The 24,313-nt window shown below is 41.8% G+C and overlaps 1 protein-coding gene across 1 annotated transcript in view; it reads left to right on the forward strand.

The window, feature by feature from the left end:
• Nucleotides 1-8,487: 8,487 nt before the first annotated feature.
• Nucleotides 8,488-24,313, forward strand: part of Klhl20 (kelch like family member 20) — a 46,459-nt gene continuing 30,633 nt past the window's right edge. The window contains exons 1-2 of the mRNA XM_036202964.1: nt 8,488-8,620; nt 9,496-9,559. Of these exons, the coding sequence (XP_036058857.1) occupies nt 9,537-9,559 (23 nt within the window). The 5' untranslated portion in view covers nt 8,488-8,620; nt 9,496-9,536. The remainder of the gene's footprint in view (nt 8,621-9,495; nt 9,560-24,313) is intronic.

Genomic DNA, 24,313 nt, shown 5'->3' on the forward strand with positions numbered 1-24,313 from the left:
CTACACCATCTTTACCCCAGCACATCTTGTAGGCAGAACAACTGTAAGCCAAATGGTTTGTGTGTGGCTGGGTTGATGTCCCAGACCCTCCACTGGAAGTCTTGCCTGGTTACAGAAAATGGCCAGTTCAGGCTCCATATCCTCTATTACTAGAAGTCTTAGCTAGGGTCACACTCATATATTCCTGGGAGTTTCCATTCTCTAGGTTTCTAGCTCATCCCAGAGATGCCCCCAGATTTCACTTATCTTTCCCAGTACTCTCTCCCTCTCCCCTTCATCCCTTCTGTTCCTATCCCTATTTCCACTTCCAGGTCCCTCCATTCCATCCACTGGCAATGACTATTCTATTTCCTCTTCATGGTGAGATTCATGCACCACCACCACCACCACCACCACCCATCAAGCCCTCCTTGTTACTTAGCTTCTCTAGGTCTGTGGGTTGTAGCATGATTCTCTTTTACTTTATGGCTAATATTCACTTATGAGTAAATACATAACATGTTTGTCTTTCGGGGTCTGGGTTACCTCACTCAGGATGATCTTTTCTAGTTCCACCCATTTGCCAGCAAATTTCCTGACATCATTGTATTACTCGCCAGCTGAGTAGTACACCACTGTATAAATGTACCACATTTTCTTTATCCATTCGTCCATTGAGGGACATTCAGATTGTTTCCAGTTTCTGGCTATTATGAATAAAGCTGCTGTGAACATAGTTGTGCAAGTGTCCTTGTGTTATGGTGGAGTGTCCTTTGGGTATATGCCCAGAAGTGGTATAATTGGGTCTTGAGGTAGACCAATTCCCCATTTTCTGAGAAACAGCCGTATTGGCATCTCTGTGAGTTCGAGGCCAGCCTGGTGGTCTACAGAGCATGTTCCAGGACAGCTAGGGCTGTTACACAGAGAAACCCTGCCTAGAAAAAAAAACAAAATAAATAAATAGGTATGATACTCAATATAGGCTTAATCATGTCTTAATAAAATAAAATAAAAATAAAAAAATAGATATGAATGCCATCAGAGTGTAGTAGTGCAGAACTTTATTCCCAGCACTTGGGAAGCAGAGACAAACACAGATCTTTGTGAGTTTTAGGCCAGCCAGGGATACATAGTGATATACTGTCTCAAAAACAAACAGAATAAAATAAAAATAAAAATGAATGTATAACAAGACTCAAGCAAAATATCAACCACTGTGGAGCTGAAGCTTAAATGTTAAATTTTTTTTTTAATTCAATGAAGTCGTAGTGGTCAGAATTTTAGATGTTGACATTATAGACAGGGATACAAGCCAGATGCTCTATAGGCTGCAGGCTTACTCCTGCATTCTCCACACAATGGGGTTCTCTATGGAAGTCCATTTCCTGCAGAAACTGGGGGGTGAGAAGCCAGATATACCTTAGGCATTCACGTATCATTTTAATAATTTCTTCCTTCACTGTAGTCTTTTTCTGAGGAAGGCCTGTTTGTTTTTAACATCTGAATAGGAGATGACATAATACATAATTGTAGGCAATTGTATTTTTAAGGAATTTTCAGAGGCTACAAAGAACTTGCAAACAGGAATGTGTTCTGAAGGCTTTAAATGGAATTAAGTCAAAGTCAGAGTTTTCACTGTTGCCGTTTTTTTCACACATTTATTGGAGCAGGGGGCTCCCTCCTGCCACAGCCTTTGGTGTGAAGGTCCCAGGACAGCCTGCAGAGCAGGCTCTCTGTTCTACCATGCTGGTCCCAAGGGTCAAACCCGGGTCATCAGGCTGTGCAGCAAGTGCCTTTTTACCTGCCTCGAGTCCTGGCTGGCCCTGGTTTGGGTCATTTGAAATAGGCTCCTGCTGTGTAGTCCATACTGTGCCTAGAACTCCCTATGTAACCTAGGCTGGCCTCAAAATGACAGCAATCATCTTGCTTTTATCTCCTGAGATTGCAGATGGACAGTTGGCTAGAAATAGGTTTGTTTTGTTATTGTTGTTGTTGGGTTTGGGTGTTTTGGTTTTATTGTTGTTGTTGTTGTTGGTGGTGGTGGTGGTGGTGGTGGTGGTGGTACTTTTGTTTTGGTTTTTTAAGACAGGGTTTCTTTGTATCACCCTGGCTGTCCTGGAACTCTCTCTATAGACCAGACTAGCCTCAAACTCAGAGAACCGCCTGCCTCTGCCTCCTTAGTGCTGGGGTTAAAGGTGTGCACCACCAGTGCCTGGCTAAATAGATTTTTTTTTTAAGATTTATTTTTATTTTTAACTATGTGTATTTGTATATCCAGGTAGGGGGTTGCGCATGTGAGTACAGATGCCATTGGAGACGAGAAGAGCGTGTCAGATCTCCTGGAGCTGGAGTTACCGGCAGCTGTGAGCAGCCTGACATAGATAGGTGCTGGAGGCAGAGCTCGGATCATCTGTCAGAACAGTATATGCTGAGCAATCTCTGCAGCCCCAGAGTCCTTTACAGGAGGCCAGAAACTCAATAGATTTGAGAGGCATAAAGCAGCTGGATCCTGTGCTCAGATTGAGTTTATGTCAGTAACAACTGTGTGGTGCATTTAGGCAGATAGGGTTAGAAACGAATTTATAAAGGAGATTCATGGTTCAATATGGCCCGGGTACAGCAGACTGTCCTTGTTAAAAACTTGGTCCTTGGCTGGTGGAACCAGTCATTTAAAAGTGACTGATTATTGCCGGGCGTTGGTGGCATACGCCTGTAATCCCAGCACTCGGGAGGCAGAGGCAGGTGGATCTCTGTGAGTTCGAGGCCAGCCTGGTCTACAAAGCGAGTTCCAGGAAAGGTGCAAAGCTACACAGAGAAACCCTGTCTCGAAAAACCAAAAAAAAAAAAAAAGTGACTGCTGATTATGCCAGGCGGTGGTAGTACAACATGCCTTTGATCCCAGAACTTGGGAAGCAGAAGCAGGCAGATCTTCGTGAGTTCAAGACCAGCCTGGTCTACAGAGTGAGTTCCAGGACAGGCTCCAAAGCTACACAGAGAATAACAAAACAAAAACTGATTCTTAGGGATCTGACCCTCAGTGGCCTCGTAATCTGATGGCTTTAATGGGGGTGTTGGAAATCAGGAAGTGGAGTATAGATGAAGGAAGTAGGTCACTTGTGGGGGTTACCCTGGAAGGGTTTACATTGTTCACAGCCCCTTCCTGTCTGTCTCTCTGCTTCTTAACTGCCGATAGATGCACAACCTCCTCTGCCACACTGCTATCATAATCTGCCCTTGCTCGGGGCCAGATAAACAGAACAAGACAGACATTGAAACCTCGAAAACCAGGAGCCAAAGCTATCTTTTCTCCCTTAAGTGGATCTTCTTAGGTATTTTGACACAGTGATGGAAAGTCTGAATAAAACAGCCACAGTTTCCTCTATCCTGTAGCCACATTTTTCCATGCTTGACATGAGAATGCCACAATGGAAGGCTCCCTCACCTCAGGCTCCAAAACAATGAGATTAATTGAGCATGGAAGTGTTTGTTTTCACAATATACCTGAAAAGTATTAATAGGTCTCTCTCTTTCCTTATTTTATAGTGCACAGTCCCCATTCTATGGCTACCCCACAGTTTGTTTAATCAGCCCCCTATTGAGAGGCTTCGAGTTTGTTTGCGATTGTTGCTTTCACTAACAGCCCTACAGTGAATAACCTTTCATTCTCACTTCCTTCCTACATTTACCTTTTCTTTCTACAACTATTTCCTTGGGGTAGCAGAAGTATGAGGCCAAAAAGAGATACAAATGTAATTTTGCTAGAAGTTGCCAAATCTCTCTCCATGGAAATTCTACCATCTTTTCATAAACACACACACACACACACACACACACACACACACACACACACACACACACCAGCATAAATGAGCACTTCCCCACAGTTATGTCAGCAAAGCAAGTTGCCCAATTCCTGATGCTTGCCTATTTGATATGTGGCCCCAGGATAGCTATAATCATCTAATTTATCAGAAACAAGACTGACAGCCAGTGAGCAGAGAGGGACAGACAACTGGATGAGGCACTGAAACTATTTTCAAGTGAGTTGGGAGCTCAGGAGCACACAGCTCAATGCCCAAAGACAAACTGGGAGTCGCTAAAACAAACTGAACATTCACCACCGCTGTGCTTCTGTGGCCATAGGAGGATGAAGGCACCTGAGCATCCTCTGGGCTTAGGTGTGGAATCTGGACATCCTGGTGACAAAATAAGTGTCCTACCCACAAATTCAACTGAAGAAAATGTTGTTGGTCAATCTAATGCTAGCAAGCTAGAGACCATCACTCAGAAGATCTGTGTACACCTGATAGCAGATTCTTCTTGTCTTGAGGGTCACTGGGAATTTAAGTGTGATTCCTTCTGTCTGGAGTTATCAGAGACCCATGGCATGAAGGCTTTAGGTGTTCAGCCAATTAAAGACAAAGGAACGTGCTGTTGTGGTTTCCTGCCTTCCTGGAGAACCTGGGAATGAGCCTGCTCTGTTCATGTCCAGAATTCCAATCAACAACATAAGAGAGGCTGACAGTGACCAGTATAATAATATATATTGGTCCCCTGTCTTGGGAGTAATCTAAGTTTTAAAAAAAATCAGACAAAATCCTAATTTCCCTTAAAAATCATAGCATTTAAAAATTCACCCAAAGTGGAGAATTTAGGAATTCTGAATCTTTTGAAAGTATAGCCAAGGCCAGTTCTGAAGAAGATACACAGCCTGGTCATGCAATGTGTATGTCACTTTAAACACACATGAATGTGCACAGGATCCCTAACTGCTCTCACGTACAGGTGAGCACTTGTGTATACAACATTTAAGATCCTTTGGTTCAATTAGTGGGAATTCATGAAATTTAGATCAACAGCTGTGGAGCCTGCATGGGACTGGACTAGGCCCTCTGCATAGCAAGACAGTTATGTAGCATGATCTGCTTAAGGGGCCCCCTGACAGTAGGATCAGAATCCATCCCTGGTAAATGAGCAGGCTTTTTGGAGCCCACTTCTATGATGGGACACCTTGCACAGTTTTGAGGCAGGGGGAGAGGCTTGGACCTGCCTCTACTTCTTGTAGGAAGGAATGAGGGTGGGTTGGTAGGGGGAGGCTGTAGGGGCAGGAGGAGGGAAGAGGGGAATCTTTGGTATACAAAATGAATAAAAAAAAAATTCTTAATTAAAAAAAAAGATCCTTTGGTTATTAACACTCTCCATGTGCTTGATGTCAAGGGCTTCCTGGGCAGTTTGGACACTATTGATAGTGAAGCCATAATCAATGTGCTTCAGTGGACTGCTCCTCTGTTTGCTAACCCTCTGATTTGGCCTCTCTGATACAAATGAAAACCAGACATGAAACCTAGAGGCTAACATTACTGAGTCCCAGTTGAACTCAGGAGGAAGTCCAGTGGCTTTGTCTGCAAGAAGAGTTCAAAGCCACTTGTTTTCTGAAGGGCCTGCATTTGCAGTGTTTTCAGCAGCTGTGGGGACAAGGCCTAGCTTTTGAACAGGGTCCTATTTCCCCCCCCCTCCCATATGTTGGTAGAGGTTTGGCAAGGATAACCTAGTTGTCCAGGTAGGCTTAGGATTCTGTTTTGATGCATGAGGATGAAGTAAGGGCCTCTGCAACTATTTATTTTCTCAAACTGGAAGATTCCTATCAGGATGAATTATACTATAGACATGAAGTTGGTGGGACAATCCTCTCTTACTCTTTAGTTACTGCCTGTACCTCTGACTTGATCATTATACCAAGTCTCTATCTGCCTCCTACTTTGTAATATATAGTAATTTTGTTGTTCTTGTCCCTCTAAAGAATCCTGGCTAATGCAGACTGCAGCATCATTGGCATTTCTACCCCTTGATTCTTGGACCCATGAATCCTGACTGTAGGAGAAACAGTACCAAATATTGGAGTATTTGACTTAGAGTATACACAGCCCCCCAGTCCCACTCTGCAGGCTATTGTCATCTAGTCACTGTGACTATGTTTTTAAAAGACCAATTGCTTCAGGATGGGGGGGTACCTGGTAAGAACAGCGCATTCGATATGAGTGCACTGCTACACTCCTTTGTGAAATGAATTCCTTGGTGAGAAGTGATTCTAGTTGGTATACCATGATGGTGGGTAAGGCACTCTACACACGTGGATGGTAGGTTTGGCAGCAGCACTGCATCCAGGAAAGGGAAATTCATACGCAGAACGAGTATTCATTCCAGTAACTTAGATCCTCATGCTTGTACCATGAGCTTTTTACCCACTAGCCCATCTCCCCACTCCCTAATCCTTTAAAAAAAAAAGTCAGTTGTGGTCAATGGATGGACTCTAGCCAACTCAAACACGGCAAACATGGCACTGGCAGGCCTTGCCCTCCCCCATTCCCTCTGCCCTGCTAAAAACCATTAGATTATATTCCTAAAGCTAGCCACCAAGGTCCATACCCTTATTTGGCCACTTCCTTCTCTTGAGGCTGACTACCAAGGTCCAGCTATCAAAGTATTGAAGTCCAGCAATCAAAAGTCCCTTTGACTCACCTAAATAACATCCCCAATTAAAATTAAACACCTCATCCTAACATGGGGGTTTCTCCTTCTACATTTATAAACCACCATTTTCTATGGGCCACATCTGTCTCCTCTCTATCCAGAGGCAGTCCTTTGCCCCACTCTGGGACAAATGCTCCTTCCCCATCTCCTTCCCTTCCCCTTCTCCCTCATCATCTATCTCCTGTCTTTGTCTCTTATTCCCTTGTCTTTGACTCTCTGGGGCAAATACATCTCCTTTGCGCTGAGAACTTGGTCTTGGGATGTCCTGAGCTGATACCAGTCCCTTCCATCAAGGAGGTGTTTCTCTCCACTCAAGAAATGCATACATATTTTCTTACCCTACTCGTACGTTTCCATTATTTATATTCCAAATACATTTGATTTTTGTAGGCTATAATGGCCCAGCCTTATTATACCAATTTGAGGCCGCTAAAGTTTCATTATAACCTGTTGTACAACTGTTTCCTGTGAGATTGAAATATTCCATCCTGCAGGGAAGCTCCTTAAGCAGGAAGGTAAACATCTCAAAATAGCTTCAGGGTGTATCTGAAAGTGACCAGATTCACTAGGTCCCTTACTGCCAGAGGAAAGAAAAACGCTGAGAGTCCTGCTCAGACAGAAGAAACCGAGCTGCAAAGACGAGTCTTCCATGAGCTGAGCTGCCAAGAAGATTTAGACAAGCTAAGTAGCAAAGGTTTTTATACCTCCCTTGTTGTTGAGATTTATAGGTATAAATAACTAAAATTATAATTCATATTTTGGAAGAATCAAAGGGTCACTTTGAAGATGCCTTTTGGGCAATTCACGCAAAAGAAACCTCACAGCCCACTGCACACGTAAAATGGCATTTCAATGGAAATGTACATCTAAACCACTTTATAGCTATCTACCAGATTGGCAAAAACAAAATTAAAGTTAAAAGTACCAATGATATAGACAAACAAGAACCCTTGAACCTCTTTGGAGGGAGACACAACATAACTGTAGCCAGAACCATTGTACGCAGCATCAAGTCCTAGCTCTAACCCTGACACGCTGTGCCTCCTTAAAGGTGCTTCACAGGTGCCCTTGTCCTTTTGCAAGTTATGTGATGCTGTGGTACAATCAGCAAAATATGAATGATGCTCACAAATCCTTCTTCAATGTTGAAAACCAATCATCCCCCCACTACAAGTTTGTTAATAAGAGGTGTATTTCCTCTCAGAAACAACTGCACAGGGTCTGTAGATTTCATGTAAAGATCAGTTAAAGAAAATTTAGTTAAGTCTAGTATAGTTTTCAACAAATCATCAACATCTTCATATACTCAAAATTGTAGCCCTCACCTTTTACCTATTTTGTCTGGTTGCTTTCCAAATATATTGTAAAAAATAAAATAAAATAAAAAATAAGATGGCCAATTATTGAGGAAATTTTTGGAACAAAATACAAAAAGCTTTTTTCCTCTTAGTACTAAAGTGAGTCTACAAAAGAAGCATCTAAATTAAGGGAAAAGGATGCCATCCAGAATCTTTGATTAAACTCCAGTATCTTGAAACTGTACTGTGGAAAAACTAGAGGGTAAGGTACTTGCGATTTGCCTGTGTATCCTCAGTCTTGCACATAGTAGGGGCCTGACAGATACTAGTCAACTCCTTGTATGCATGTGGTAAGAAGTCAATCCACAATGGACGGCATTGTATCAAAAAAAAAAAAAAAAGAACCCAGCTACAAACAAATCAAAATTCCTAGCTTACGGTAACTATTCCCACCTTTCTATTGCCTTTGCTGTGAAACATGGCAGGGGGAGGGAAATAAGGAAGAGGAAGCCTCCGTTTTTAAATACATCTATAAATTATCCGGACAGACTAACGGTAGCAGTACTGGGAAACACTCAGCGAGAGGCGGAGCTACTTCCGGAAGCAGGACGGAACCACTTTGCTCGATCATGTGCAGTTGGGCGGGAAGGATTTAGGAATAGGACCACTTCCTCTTCTGGATAGGGGCGGGTGCGGAGAAAGGAAATCGCTGTAGGAGCCGCATCCTCCCTGCACTAGCGGCGCCAGAGGTGGAGGCAGAGAGGGCGGAGGAGGCAGAGAAGGGTGCCGCAGAGAAAAAAGTGTCAAAGCCAGTAAGTCAGAGCCGTAGAGCAGGGGATGGAGAGCAGAGCTCCAGGGCTCGCTGTGCAGATCTGTGATCTCAACTTGCCGAACTGCCCAGTGGGGTTAGGGCAGTGCTTTGTAGGTCGCCTGTCCGTCAGCCCCGAAAAGAGATTGTTGGGGCGCCTGGGTCAGGCCTTACGGGGCGCCAGACTGCGCTGCTTGCCAGCCGACCTGTTTTGAAGCCAGGGGAAGCCTATGCTGTGCTTTTCTGGGGACGCTCGGGCTCTGCATCCTGGACAGCTTCACTTGGAATTCTGAGGGAATGGGCACTATGCCTCCCATTTTACCTTTGGAAGCCAGTGAGATCCTGATGGTGGACAATATGGGACTAAGACAAAGGCTTGGGAGAGTGTTAGTCAGGAGCTATACTTTCCCTGCCCTTGTTCAAGCTGTCCGGGCTGGTCGGAAGCCGAGTTGTTTTTAAAAGCAAATGCCTCGGCCTGCTCCCTGTCACTTCAGAACAAGTTAACAACCTTCAGATCCAGTGTCACGACATGTTTCCTATCCAACTCATTAAATTAGTACTGCTGTGGTTATCGAGTGATTGCTCTGCAAATATACTTGAAGGTGAAGTTCAAAACAAAACACTCCAGGTGCATTTCGAAGAGACAAAACCGGCTAGCTCTCATGACTGCTTTCACACTTTCCCTCACCCTCCCGTATAATCAATCGACTTAGCATCCTTAGTTAATGATAGTCATCTTAAAGACATTCCATTCCCTTATGATTGTGCATCTGCACAAAAATTATATTGGGATGTAAGATTCTTGATTACAGACGAAATGAGTGAAATGATTATATCAGAAACAGTTTTTAGTAAGCTACTGCTTTTCTCTTGCTTAAGGTACGGCTTTAGAATACGGTGAAGGATACTTTTCATGGTGCATGGAAGGAAAGCCAATGCGCAGGTAAGCCATTTAAGAAGAAAAAAACCGTTGATTTCACTGAAGTTTAGTGGCTACTGATGGTGCTTCATTTAAGATTATTTTATTCACAAGCCTTACTAAATTCTGCTTGGAATTAATCATTCTTGTTTCAAGTAAGTCAAAACTAATAATGTCAGAAATTAGTGGCTTCTTTTGTTTTGTTTTTTGTTGTTTGGTTTTGGTTGTTGTTGTTGTTTTAAATTAGAGCTTACCATGTAGTCCTGGCTGTCCTGGAATGTGCTCTGTAGACCAGGCTGGTCTCAAACTCACAAAGATCCACCTGCCTCTATCTCCCAAGTGCTGGAATTAAAAGTGTGCGCCACCCTGCAACTTTTTAATGAAATGTAGGAGTTAGATTTCTAAAAAGAGTTTGGATTTTTCAGTTCTACATACTTAAATCTGCCCTTTTGCATAGTAATTTTTGTTACAAATAATCATAAGTGTACTATGATGCTTTATGTGCTTATTATAAATTTAATTCCCTGTATAATATAGACGATTCTGTTGCCAAATAAAAGTAGTATTTGTAAGACACTGTACTGCATCCCTAGTTATGGTTTGGTTATTTAACTCGTGTTCAATAATATGTTTATTAAATGACTGCATGAAAGGGAAGATTAAGGACTGTAATACATGTAGGAAAATAGAAGTGTGAGGAAACTGCACAATTATAGCCTCTCTTGTCTCTAGAATTTACTAATGCCTTTTCTCAATCCATTCTAATACAAATTATACTAGAATCTTTATTGAAACAAGTAATTCTCTTTATTCCTTGTTTAAACTCGTACTTGTTATCAAACTCTATTTTGGCCTATGTTACTTAACATCAAAGATAAACAACTCAGAGACGCTTTAAGAAAAGAGAAATTACAGCATAAAGACAGGGCTCAGAACCAGGAGAAGGGCTGGACACGACAAAGGCCGGCAAAGCCCGGCACAGCCTGGCAAAGGCAGCAAGGTCACAGGGTCAAGTTCAAGTAAAAGGAGTGAGAATATATGTCCTTTTCCTGATTTGCTGTTGATTTATCAGTTGGCTTTGAACTGTTTCACCTTCTCTTGCCCTGTTCACTTTGCTGGTGTATCTGCCCATGATATTTAGAACTAGTAAATGTTCGCAAATGCTTTAAGATGTCCAAATGATAAGACATCTTAGAGGTGTCACACTCCGTTGTATATCTTATAGTGCAGGAAGAATAGTTTTAGACTGTAAGGCACTCAAAGAAACTAACTAAGTGCTTTACCACTTCATTTTCTGGCATGATTACAAAATCCTCTGATTTTGTCTCATCTTCAGTTGCCATAAATGTCACATGTTAGGTAATTGCTAAAATAAGAACTTAATATTTTTAAGTAAATTTTATTTTTAAAAAAATTTATGTAATATAGTTGGATCATATTCTTTCCCTTCACCCAACTCCTCCCAAACCCTCTCCACTCCCTACCCATGCAACTTCATGTTCTTTCTCTGTCTTAAAACACATACATACAACAACAACAATAACAAAAATATGGTGGTGTATATCTTGTGTTGGCCAGCCACTTCTGAGCATGACACCTACCCTGGAGTGTGGGTGATCTACCCAGGGAAAACTGACGTATCCTCTCTCAGCAACTGTCAGTTGCCAACAGCTTCTTGGTTAGGGGCGAGGCTTTGTGCCCAATTCCCCTTGTCAGTGCCTTAATTTATAGAGGAGAGTCGGGTTGTGGCAATGTTTTTAGTTTCTTAGTAATTTCTGCCTAAAATATTCACTATGCACTCAGTCTGGGGAGCTCTTTTGCCTTATTTTTATTACATAATATTGTCTGTAATTCAAAGTGATGTTGTCTAATTCTAATGCCATCAATTATTGAATTTTAGCTCTTTATTATCATCACTTGGCCAGAGGCCAGCCTACCCACTATTCTTTGGTCTCACCTTTACTTAATGCTGCCTACATTAAGCTATGGTCACATTTCCCTAACCTTTCCTTCTATGAAAACCTGTAAGGCAATGCTGGGTCTATACTCAGCTGCTGCTACAGAAACTTTGAAAAAGAGTAAGTCTTATGTGTGATTATTTGGATGCATGCTCATTCTCCTTCACAGATGTAGATTCACCCACAGCGCCTAATACATAACACCATAATAGCCATAGCACCTAGTGACTTCTAAATGACTGTCTAGATGAACAGCTCCTCCAGCTTTTCTCCTGGGTGGGGGCAGGGTCTGTGGACAAGAAAAGATTGACAATTATCATTAAAGGTATCCTTTTGTAGTTTTAACATTCTTTTTCATTGTATGTATTTATGCAGTAAGATGTGATAATTTAATACATGTGTATAATGTGTATGATCAAAATCAAAGGTATTAGTCTATTTATCTCCTAATATGTTTTTTCACCCATTATGGAAAACACTGAAAATTCTTAAAAAACAAAACAAAAACTAACACTAAAACTATCATTTGGCTAGCTATCCCATTACTCTGTGTGTGTCTGTGTGTGTATATAGATCCAAAGAAATGACATCACTGTATCAGAGAGATTCCTGTCCTGCCATGTTTATTGTAGCATGTAGACATGGTATATAATCACCTGAAGTATCCATTGAATAGAGAAAGTATAATAGTAAACATAAATACACACACACACACACACACACACACACACACACACACCGTTATTTAGCCATAAAAAAAAAAAAAGAAAAGAAATCTTATCATTAACAGCAACCTAGATAGAAGTTTGTTACCATTATGTTAAGAGAAATAAGCCAGATTTACAAAAAGACAAAGCTGCATATTCTCAGGAGTAGAAACTAAGGTCAACTGATTTCAGATAAATAAAAAAATAGAATATTGACTAGGAAAAGCGGGAGGCTGGGAGGGGTAAGGAGGCTGAATAATAGGTTCCCGAATAAGAAAAGTCAGGTATATCTTGTACAGAACAATAGGTTAAGATCTATAACAATTTATCATGTGTTTTATAAGAATCAGAAGAGAGGAATTCAAAGGTTCCCAGCACAAAGAAATGATAAATATAAATACTTAAAGTATTATAATTCATAACTATAGTTTTATAAAATGAACTGCCATTTTATTAGGAAAAGTTTCACTTTTTACACTATGAATATTTATATGTCTATGGTACTACATTTAAAAGATACAATAGCATATTCAAAATTGGGCATAGTGGTGCATGCCTGAAATCTCAGCATGTGGGAAGGGGAAGCAGAAGGATCAGAAATTCAAGGTCATCTCCAGCTACATAACAAGTTTGAGGCCAGCATAGGCTATACAAGATTTTGTCTTGGACTTCCTTTCTCTTTAGCTACTGAAGGACAAACAAAGCAAAAATCGTGGAAATCAAGACTGTAACCATGAAATAGTTTGGCCTTTATCATTTTATCCCTTTAAGAGCCAATGAGCTGGGTGGCGGTGCACAGACCTTTAATCCCAGCATTGGGGAGGCAGAGGCAGGTGGATCTCTGTGAGTTCAAGGCCAGCCTGGTCTACAGAGTGAGATCCAGGATATAGCCATCAAAACTACACAGAGAAACCCTCTCTCGAAGAAAAAAAAAAAAAACAGAGAGAGAGAGCGCCAATGTACATTGACATACAGCTCAGACTCTGAAGAGGTTGCTGTCCAGCACTGGCTGGAGCTGAAGTTGGATTCTGAATAGTTCTGAAAGGGAAAGGAAGGATTTAGAAAAACAAAACAGTAATGTCAACATTTCATGCACATTGTTCTGTATCTTTACCACTTCACAAATCAACTTGTGAGCCAGTGTGATGGCACATTCCTGTAATCACTACACTCAGGAGCTAAAGCAAGAAGATCCTAAGTTTGAGGCTAACCTGGGCTGTACAGCAAGACCCTGTTTCTATATTTTTAAATGACCAATACATATAAAGCTCTCTTATTCCTATGTATAGTTACATAATATTCTGACATTTGTTCATACCATACTTAAACAAGTTCTATAGTGAACATCCATGTAGGTGATTTTTGCTCAGATGTGAAAGCATACTATGTGTCCCTTCCATTTTTACATTGGTCCCAGGATCAAACTCAAGTTTTTGAACTTACATGGCAAGAACTTTTATCCATTGAACCACCTGGCTGCCCCAGAACTCTAAAGAAGGGATTAGGGACAGGCAAGATGGGCCAGGGGGTAAAAGTGCTTGCCTTGTTTGGTCCTCCGAACCCACATAAAAGCTGGATGCTGTGATGCAAGTTTGTAACTGCAGCATGCCTACTGTGAGATGGGAGGCAGACAGGAGAATCTTGCAAAAGCTTAGACAGCAGGAAGGAGAAACCTTTCCTCGAGGTGGAAGATGAAAACCCACTCTCAAAAGTTGTCCTCTGACCTCCACACATGCACTAGGGCACCACTCAAACTGACATACAAATAGACGCACACGCACACATCCACACAAAAGTAAATTTTTTTAATTTAGAAAGAAGGGTATTAGAACTGGAGATGTAGCTCAGCGTAGTGGCACAGCACTTGTCTGCATGTGTGAGGCCCTTGGTTCGGGTAGGTGTGCAAAAGGGAAGTGAGCAGGGGATAATAAGGACACTGTAGTGAAGGAGAAATGGAAAAGGAAAAGTTTGTAGTGGAGGAGACAGTAAGACGTAAGGATCTGAGTTATATGCATGGTAAGTATATCTTAAATTTAAGTGTAGCATATGAAGGAAAAAGGACAAACAAACAAAAATTGTGGAAATCAAGACATTGACCAGGAAATAGTTTGGCCTTTATCATTTTATTACTTTAGGAACCAATGTACATTGACATACAGATCAGATTTCTTTGGGCTGAGTTTTAGTCACGTGGTAAATAGGCAAGAAAAAGGAGAAAATAGGAAGAATGGTCATGGAAGATTTCTGGTAGTTTAACTGAAAGATTACCTGGGGTAGATCTATGTTGAGGAAAATCCAACAATTCCAAAGATTTCAGCTTGAGAAATTGAGTGCTGTCCTGATAGGATAAAATACGTTTAAAAAATGAGTAGCTTTCATAAACCTCCTGAGGTTCTCATATGTTTTAGTTTTGTGTCTAAGGAAACAAGTAGCAATGCCTGGTTTATAATGGAGAGAAAAGAGATTTATGCTGGAACTTAATAAATCGTGAGTCAACCGATATGCAGAAGGTTCTTCAAGCTATGGGTATGAATGAGGGAAGAATAGAAAGGAGTAACACCAAGGACAGAACCCTAGGGATACCAGGAGTGTTTAAGTGGGACTTAAAAGGAAGACACATAAACATTCTAAAACAAGTAAGGCTTTAGCTGCAATTTCCTGTTTGTTCTAGCTAGTCTGAAATAATGCTTAAATTTAGTAGCAGATAGATCTGCTTGATTTGACAGTTCCCAGCATGGCATGCATGTACTGTATGATGTCTTGCTCACAAACACCTCTTCTTCGTTTCTGGGACACAAGAAAATTGAATACCTTGCTTCGTTTCATTTGGAAATGGCTCTGTTACCCAGCTTTCTTCTAGTGAAGTGTTAGATAAGGTGTTGGGGAGTACTCTAGAGCTGTCTTCTACTTCCACTTCCTGACTTACAAAGAGGGCTACTTGCCTTTCCTCCTTTTGTTGTTGTTTGTTTGTTTGTTTGTTTTCCTTTGTCACTGGGGTGGAACTTACTTTTATCCAGTAAACAGTGATAAGATAAATATCTTAGAGCTAAAACATCTACAGCCTATTTCTAATTTAAAAAACAGGCAGGGGTTGGAGAGATGGCTCAGCAGTTACAAGTACATATCTTTCTTGTAAAGGACCCACGCTTGGTGCCCAGCACCCATGTCAGGCTGCTCACAACCACCCGTAACTCCAGCTCCAAGGGAATCTGATGCCTGTGGCCTTGCAGGCACCTGCACTAGTGTGCACACACACCCAAACATACACAAGTGTGCATAATTAGACAACTAAGAACAAATCTTTAAAACAGGCAGCCAGGCTTTGGGGTCTGGAATTTGATATGAAATCTAATATCTAGTGGGTGTTCTTCTGGTATGCAGAACCAGCACAATGAGATATTATTATGCTCTGAGAATTTGTTCAAATCTCTATTCAGAGAGTCAGCTCAAACAAATCTTAAAGTACAGGCTGTAGTTTCCAAATTTAAGAAAAAAAAAAAAAATGAAGTATTGGGGATCAAACCCACGGCCTTACACTGCTAGGCAAAGGTATAAAAGGAGAGATATACAAGTTTAAGGAAACATTCCACTCCACAAATCTTTAATTATAAATGCTTTAGAGTGAAAGGGTGTTGTTTTCTAAAATTATCATTGTAGTTATTTTTAAAATTAGCCATTTGCAAAAAAAAAGATTCCTTAATTGTGACTGCTGTTAGTATAGTAATAGGTCTTGGGAATATTTGACTGTTGTTTTTCTCAACTCTAGATTAGTTCAGGAATTTATATTCTCATCCATAGTAGTGAGTATTGTCAAATAAAACTAGCCACAGAGAATCCATGCTACTATATTCACGGTATATAATGTCATTTAGCTGACAGTATTATCCAACAGTAGTTCTGTGAATCCTTAGTCATAGCTTCATCATTATACACAACAAATATTTCACATCCTTATCCATTCTTCCACTCATCTATTACCTCTCCTCCTAACTGCCGGCAAATGATCTGCAAATTAATCTCCAAGGGAAACTCTTCCTTCTACCTAAGACACATTTCTTCTGTATTCGAATTCTATACCTTATTACTCTCCAGTGAGCCACTTACCTCTTTAGAGCATTCACTCTACCAGGCAAAGAAGCCATGGGCATAAATGAGCAAGGAATAAACATGATGTATTTCCAGGTCTCTTATAATTTCTCATTATAGGTCTGTTGAGGGTGGAACCATCCTTGGACTGATGGTCCTGGGTTCTATAAGAAAGCAGGCTGAGCAAGCCACAGGGAGCAAGCTAGTAAGCAGCACTCCTCTACGGCTTCTGCATCAGCTCCTGCCTCCAGGTTTCTGCCTGTTTGATGTCCTGTCCTGGCTTCCTTTATTGATGGACTGTGATGTGGAAGTGTAAGCCAAATAAGTCCTTTCCTCCCCACCTTTCATTTTGGTCATGATGTCTAATCATGGCAGAAGAAACCCTTATAAGACAAGACAAATTAGGGTTTTTTTTCTCAGCCTAGTAAGTGAGGAGCCTAGGTTTGACCAGTGTTTGCAGAAGTGCAAACCTGGCATTATTGCATGAGAACTAGATGAGAACATTTGGAGGATATGCTTTGTTTTGACAAGAAAAAAGTTAATTCATTAATAGCTCCTCAGTGGATCCAAGTGTTGTGGTATAGCTGCATGCAGAAGAGAACAGAAGCATTTGTTCTCAAAGAGCTTTCATTTTAATTGCAGTAGAGAGCCAATATATTGTGTATTTATGAAGAAACATTAAACAACCAATTCTGAGTAGCAGAAATATGAATTATTTCATATAGATGGTCTGATAAATTGGTAATCTAGCAAATGTATGAAGGGAATGAAGGAGTGAGTTCTACAAATATGTGGAGGAAGAACTTTCAGGAAGAAAAAACAAAGGTCTAAAGCAAAAGAAGCCTGACTTTGTCCCCAAACCAGCAAGAAAGTCTTCATCTGAAGAGCAAGGAGCAAGGGGAAATGAGGAAATGGGTTCAGAGACTGAGTGAGGAGAAAGTCCCGAGAGCTTTCGAACCCTGGCTAAGCCTTGTTGCCTCTCTGTGGATGTTTTCAAAGGAGTTTGAGCACAGGCGTGGCTCTAAAGATGTGATTTACTTTCCTGAAGTAACTCTGGTGGTTGTGTAGTGAAGGGAATATAAACTGGCAAAAAGAGAATTAAGACTATACTTGATGAGGTGGTCATAATTCATAAGGTTGTTTCTAGGTGAGGAAAGGGTGGGAATAACCAAAATTCACATGAAGGCCGGGCTAGCAGGGATGCAGGGAAGTAATTGGATCCTATTTAAAGGTAGGTTAGCAGGATTTGCTGATGGTTGGGTTTGAGGGTGTGATAGGAAAGTACTCTAGGAGTTTGGGGTTGAGCAACTGAAAAAATGAAAGATCTCTCTGTTAATCTGGGAGATTAAGAGAGAACCAAGGAATCAGTTTTGTTGATAGTGGAACATTAACATGGATCCAGATTCAGTATTACTCAAGTAGGAAATAGGAATCCTTTAGCCATTTGTGTGTGGGTGATGGGAGCTATTACAGTAGATTAATTCCTCCAAAATGTCTATCCGGAGTCAAGATTTAAGAAACAGCGCTTTGGAGAATGACTCCATTCAAGATTACTTTCACTCAGGAATGGTGCTGCATGCCTTCCATCTCAGTAGTAGGAGGCTAAGGCAAGAGGATCATAAGGTGGAGGCCAGCCTGGGCTACATAGCAAAACCCTGTCTCAAAAAATAAGACAAAAATACTTTCTAAATTTGGAAAGTAGACAGTTACTAAGACTATAAAAAAGTCAGAATATATATTAATGCAGTAATCAGAACATAAAGTGTATGTGTTGGTTTATGTATGTATAATGCTATGACAGACTTGGGGGAGTGTTGTATTTTGTTGATAGCGCCTTGATATGTACCTCAGGCTCCACCCTTAGCCTCCCCAAGTGCTAGGATTACACCATACCTCACTTAATGTTATGCTTTTAAAAGAACAAAGTAGTTATTTAAAAGTTAGCTTATCCACATCATACCTAGATGAAATAAAGATGTATATAGATAAGAGTTCAGCAATACTGTCTTATTTAAATAACTTAATAATTAAAGTCAGAGCAGGAACACTTTGGTTTCAACATTTAATATCAGTGCTATTGGAATTTTCTTATTAGTCCTCCTTCTTTAATGGTGACTTTGTTTTTTTCTTTCAGAAGCTTGATTTGTACCAGCGTTAACCATGTCATTTATTCTTCCATCATCTACTACATACAAGGCAGTTAGGCACTATTAGAGGTATCTCAGTGGTTAAGAGCACTGGCTGCTCTTCCTTAGGTCCTGGGTTTGATTCTCAGTAACCACATGGCAGCTCAGAACTTTCTTTTTCTCCAGTTCCAGGGAATCTGAGTTTTCTGGCTTCTGCAGATACTAGGCACAGACATGGTGCACAGACATACATGTAGGCCAAACACATATATATTTGGTTTTTAGAGACAGGATTTCTCAGTGTAGCTTCCTGGAACTCACTCTGTAGCCCAGGCTAGCCTCGAACGTTTCCCCCTGGCTCTGCCTCCCGAGTGTTGGGATAAAGGTGTGTGCCGCCACCACCACCAGGCCCAAATAAATACATTTTTAAAGGCTTCCTTGGTTGTTTATGTGGGTGGTACGATTATCCTTTAATCACTCAGCTTTAAGTATCAGTTTTTAAATTGTCAAGCATAAACCATGTTGCTTCTTCCAGATGTTGGAAATTGTGAACAGTTTGTACTCTAGAATATTAAGTCACCTGTGGATTAAAGCCAACCAAAGATATTAAGATTGAGTTTAAAAGTTACATAGTTTTGAAAAGTAAGTTGCTATTGGAGAAAGAAAGAGCCGTGGTCTGTGCTTTCAACATCATGCCTTTGCCATGTATATGCCGTTTCTTCTTCCTAGAATGTCCTGTTAGTCTCCTCTCCTTCCAGGAGACTCTTGTGACACCCCTGTGCTTTATTAAACTATGGTTGGAGCCACACTGCAGCTCTGTGGGAAGCAAACTGATAGAGGCACTGTCAATTCCAGACCAGATAATAGGCTATCTTAGTATATTATTATAGATCAAATATCATAGTCATAGATATTTGGTGTCTGAAAGAGACTTAAATGGGCTGACCCAGTGGTCAGAGTGCTTGAGTTACCTATCCCTACCTTTTTAAAATTATGTATTTGGGGCGGGGGTTCCCCTCAGAGGTCAGAGGCATCATGAGGCTGGAGTTACTGCCAGTTGTGGGCTGCCTAGTGTGGATACTGGGAACCGTACTCAGGTCCTCTGCAGGAACAATACATGCTCTTAACTGCTGAGCCATCTCTCTGTTCCCCATCCCATTTTTAAGGAATGCAATACCTTTGGAATACCAAGGAACTGCTTAGTGAATATAGTTTCAGAAAAGAAATACACTGATCTAATTCACTTCAGCTCTAGGAAAGCCCAATGTGGTGTCCCTATTATATAGCAAAACAAATCATTTGTAGTAATTACTTTATATCTATCATATCCAAACCTCTCTGGACAATGTGAAACAAATATTTCAATATTTTACCTTTGCAAACTATATTGGTTTTTTGAGACAAAGTTTCTCCATGTAACTGCCCTGGCTGTCCTGGAACTCACTTTGTAGCCCAGGCTGGCCTCAAACTCGCAGAGATCTGCCTGTCTCTGCCTCCTGAGTGCTGGGATTAAAGGTGTGTGCCACCACTGCCCGGCTGCCAACTATATTTTTAAACTCTATTGATATATAATGTAGAAACATTATCCATATTTTATGTATACATTTTGATGAGTTTGGACCTACAGACACGCCTGTTGTATTAGTTACTTTCCTTGTTGGTCTGACAAAATGGCTGCCGGAGCAATTGAAGGGAGTTGATTTGGCTCATATTTAAGGGTACAGCTTATCATGGCGGGAGAGTCGGAAAGAACTTAAGGAAGCTGGTCACACTGCACTCAGTCAGGAATAGAGTGAAGAACGCTGCTGCTCAGCTTGCTTTCTCCTCCTATTGTAGTCTGGGACCCCAGCCCACGGACTGCCATTGCCCACATTTGAGGGGCTCAGCCCACCTCAGTTAACCCTCACAGATGGGCCTGAAGGCGTGTCCCCTAGGTGATTCGAGATTTTAACCATCACATCTGTATCACCATCACCACAGCATCACACGTATCCATCACCTCCAAAAATTACTTTGTCTGTTTTGGGTGTTATTCGTGACAGAGCATTTGCCTTATCCCCAGCATCCCCCCAAAACGTAAATAATAAAATAATAGTTTATTAAGCAAAAATACTCTTGTCTGGGCCACATTATTTAATCTGGATTTATTTCTTCCTTCCCCTTCTCCTTTTTTTTGGGGGGGTGGGGGGCTGTGTTTGTTTTGTTGATTGCTGTTGAACGTTTCTGGTTTGGAGTGTTTTGTTTGCTTCGTTTATTTGTTTTTGTGTCCCCGAGTTGGCCTCTAGCTCCCTGTTTGCTACCTCAGCCTCTGAGAGCTGGAATGACAGCATGAACCTGCCACCCCGGCTTGTTTGCCCTCTTTCTGGTTCTCTGTGCAGCTCCACTCTAAATAATCAAGTTCTCCAGCTGCTTCCTGATGCACCTCTGAATTCTTTTAGTCCTGAGTAAGAAGCTTTGTATATTATATAACTGATAGACATGGCTTCTCTTTCTCTGTGTGTTCACAATCGAATGATTAGGAAAACCCAAACTTCTTAATTCTAATTATTTGCCAGTTACTTAGACTATTGTTTACTTAAGAGGCTTGCACCTCCATTTCTGGGTCTTAAAATATAAAATGCTTCTCATATGTTAACTGAAATAACCTTTTTAAAGATAATAAAACCTTAACTATATTTTAGAAACTACTAGATAATATTGAAATGTGGGGGCTGGCAAGATGGCTTAGCAGGTACACAGTTGACACTGGAGCTTAATGGTCTAAATTCATTACCCAGAACCCCTAGTGGAAGGAGAGAACAGCTTCGGGAAGTTGTCCCTTGATCTCCAAGCACACATGCTCTGTACATTCACACACAGAGAGATACACTAACAATAAATAAAAAATAAAAATCTTGTTACGTCCTTTCACTTACTTTTGGCTAGGAAAGGGAAGCTTAAGTTCAGTTTTGTTATGCTAAATCTGAAATTCATTTTGTAGGCCTCTTTCTCCAAGTTACTTGAGTCTTCCCATATTTTACTAGTGAAGGTCTTCATGATGATTAAATCAAAACAATCTGTATTTGGTGCAGTTCCTGGGCTTTTAACGAATTAGAGTGGTACAGAAATCTGCATAACAAATAATAATAATAAACCTTTATTTTTCTCTCGAAATAACCCTACAAACTGCCCTCTTTGTAGCACTCACATGAATCAGCTCCAGGAGGAAACTGTAGTTTATCCCAAAGTTGCAGGAGGCCTGCTATGAAAGAGCCGGCGTTTCAGGAAAGTCACAGATAATCACAGTGCCTTCTTTATCTGTAGAAGGAAGACATTACTCTAGATCTGCATCTACCTGCTTTGAGCTGGATAACAGACACACTGAACAAGGAAGGATGCTTTCTGTTTGGATACTTAGAGACTACCAACATGCAAAGACTGTAGATACATGCATAGACAGCACACCTCAGTTCTATAATGCTGTGATCATCAGGTCTAAAAGATTGATAGGCTCTCTCCCACTCCACTTAGGTTGTGGGATTTGGGGTTTTGTTATTGTTGCTGTTCACTTTTGTAACCTGTAGAACATGTCCTTTTAAAGATTCATTTATTTTATTTTATGTGTGGGGGTGTTTCCCCAGAATGTGTGTCTGTGCACTGTGTATGTAGTGTCCTCATACAGCAACTCACATGCAGAAGAGCTTGTGAGCATGGCAGATGCCCTGGAACTGGAGTTACAGCTTGGACCACACATACTTAGTATACAGGAAATACTCAGCTTACAGGCTTCAGCGGTGGTTATTTATATACAAATACAGTCCCCAAGCTCCAGCTGTTACCCACCCTAACGTGTTTACTTGAAAACCAAAACCAATAGCAACAAGTTTAGAATAACTTTTTAAATGAGGTGTCCTTCCCTTCTCTTTGTACCCACATTCCTGACTAAATAGAATGTAACTGTTTTCTTGGCCTTGTAGCGTTTTTTTAAGCTGTTTGTGAAGCACTCTGCATTTTACAACTAAATCTAATCCTATCTATAACATTCTAGTTTGAGAAGAATCCAGACCTCCAAACAGCTGATGTAAAATTAAACTTTCAGAAGACTATATTTAAAGAGTGTCTGTGGACTTACTCATTTTTTTATAATCATAGTAAAGCCTGGCTGATTCAAACTGATCTGACACATGTGCTTTTAAATGAGGCTTGTTATTCTTAGATTCCTGGACCCAAAGTAATCTCACCTAACGTTGGTCTAGAAAGGAGTGGTTCAGGGACACCAAACATCTTCCCCGGTCCCCATGGGCTGGGGCAGCAAATGCCACCGTGATGAACAAATGTATAATGGAGATATGGGAGCTGGAGAGATGGATCAGTGGTTAAGAGCACTGACTACTCTCCCAGAGGTCCTGAGTTCAATTCCCAGCAACCACATGGTGGCTCACAACCACTTGTAATGAGATCTGGTGCCCTCTTCTGTCCTGTAAGGACATATGCAGGCAAAATACTATACATAATAAATAAATAAATCCTTTTTTTAAGATATGGGAGAGATAGAGTGCATGGTGAAGAGATGGGAGAGAAAGAAGCGGAGCCTTTCATGCACTGTGGAGAGACGTGGAACTGGAGATGTGATGGCGGTGAGGAACAGGCAGTGAGGGGCCTGTGCTGTCACCAAGGGCCATGTCTGGGTCTGTGGCCCTTCTGCAGCCAGGGTCTTTGTTGATGACTGTGGCCTGGGCTGCCACCTGAGGCCATGGGGTTGTCTGGGCTCCAGCTGCCACTTAGGGTTAGGTCTGGGTCTGAGGTCCTACTGCAGCTGTGGTCTGTTTTGATGTCCGTGATCTGTGTTATTACTGCCAAAGGCCAAGTGGATGTCCATGGTCTGGGCTGCCGCCTGAAGCCATGTTGATGTCTGAGTGCGGTGCTTAGCTGGCCCCGCCCCTCTTCGGCCATACAGTGGCAGGTGGCACAGGTGAGCTGGCTCCGAGGGTGTGAGCTCAGGAGAGCTGGCCCTGGCCCTCGCCTAGGCAGTGTGGGAGAGCTAGCCCTGAAGGCCTGGAAGCCGGTGTGTTGACTTCACCCCTCACTGGCTACAGCACTCAGGAGAGAGAGCAGGCCGTGCACTTCACCTGGGCACATAGTAGAGCTCGCCGTGGTGGCCAGGCGGTGTGGGCATGAGCGCGGGAGAGCTGGCTCCGCCCCTCGCCCGGGCAGTGCTGGAGAGCCGGCCTGGTGGTGTACCAGAGGGAGAGCTAGCCGCGATGGTGTGAGCAGAATTCTTTTTCATTCTTCTCTCATACATTATATCCCAATTTCAGTTTCCTCTCCCCCTCCTCACAGTAGAACTCCCCTTTCCTCCAGACCTACCCTCCCACCCTGACTCCCATCAGAAAAGAGCAGGCCTCCCAAGAACATCAACCAAACGTGGCATAAAAAGACCAGGCACTACCATCACATCAAGGCTGGACAAGGCAATCCAGGGAAAATGGATCATACAAGTAAGCAAAAGAGTCAGTGGCAGCCCCCTGTTCCCACTGTTAGGAATCCCACGAGAACACCAAGCTACTCAGCCATAACATACATGCAGAGACCTAGGTCAGACCCTTACAGGCTCCCTGATCTCTTCATGCCTCCATGATTCCCCATCAATTGACTCTGTGGAGTGTGTTCTCACGGTGTCTCTGACCACGCTGGTTCCTCTGATCCTTCTTCCCTTCCTCCGCAGGATTCCCTGAGCTCTGCTAATGTTTGGCTGTGGGACTCTGCATCTGCTCCCATCACTTGTTGGATGTAGTCTCTGGTCTCTTTGAGGATTCCCAAAGACAGGACTCTGTTTAACAGAAGTAAAGTAGAAAACCTTAGTCTCAAAGATATGAAGCCTAAGAACCACCTCAGTACATCACCCCTCAGTACTTCAATCAT

This window comes from Onychomys torridus, chromosome 11 (genome assembly GCF_903995425.1).
Source record: "Onychomys torridus chromosome 11, mOncTor1.1, whole genome shotgun sequence".
In the NCBI taxonomy this organism is placed as follows: domain Eukaryota; kingdom Metazoa; phylum Chordata; class Mammalia; order Rodentia; family Cricetidae; genus Onychomys; species Onychomys torridus.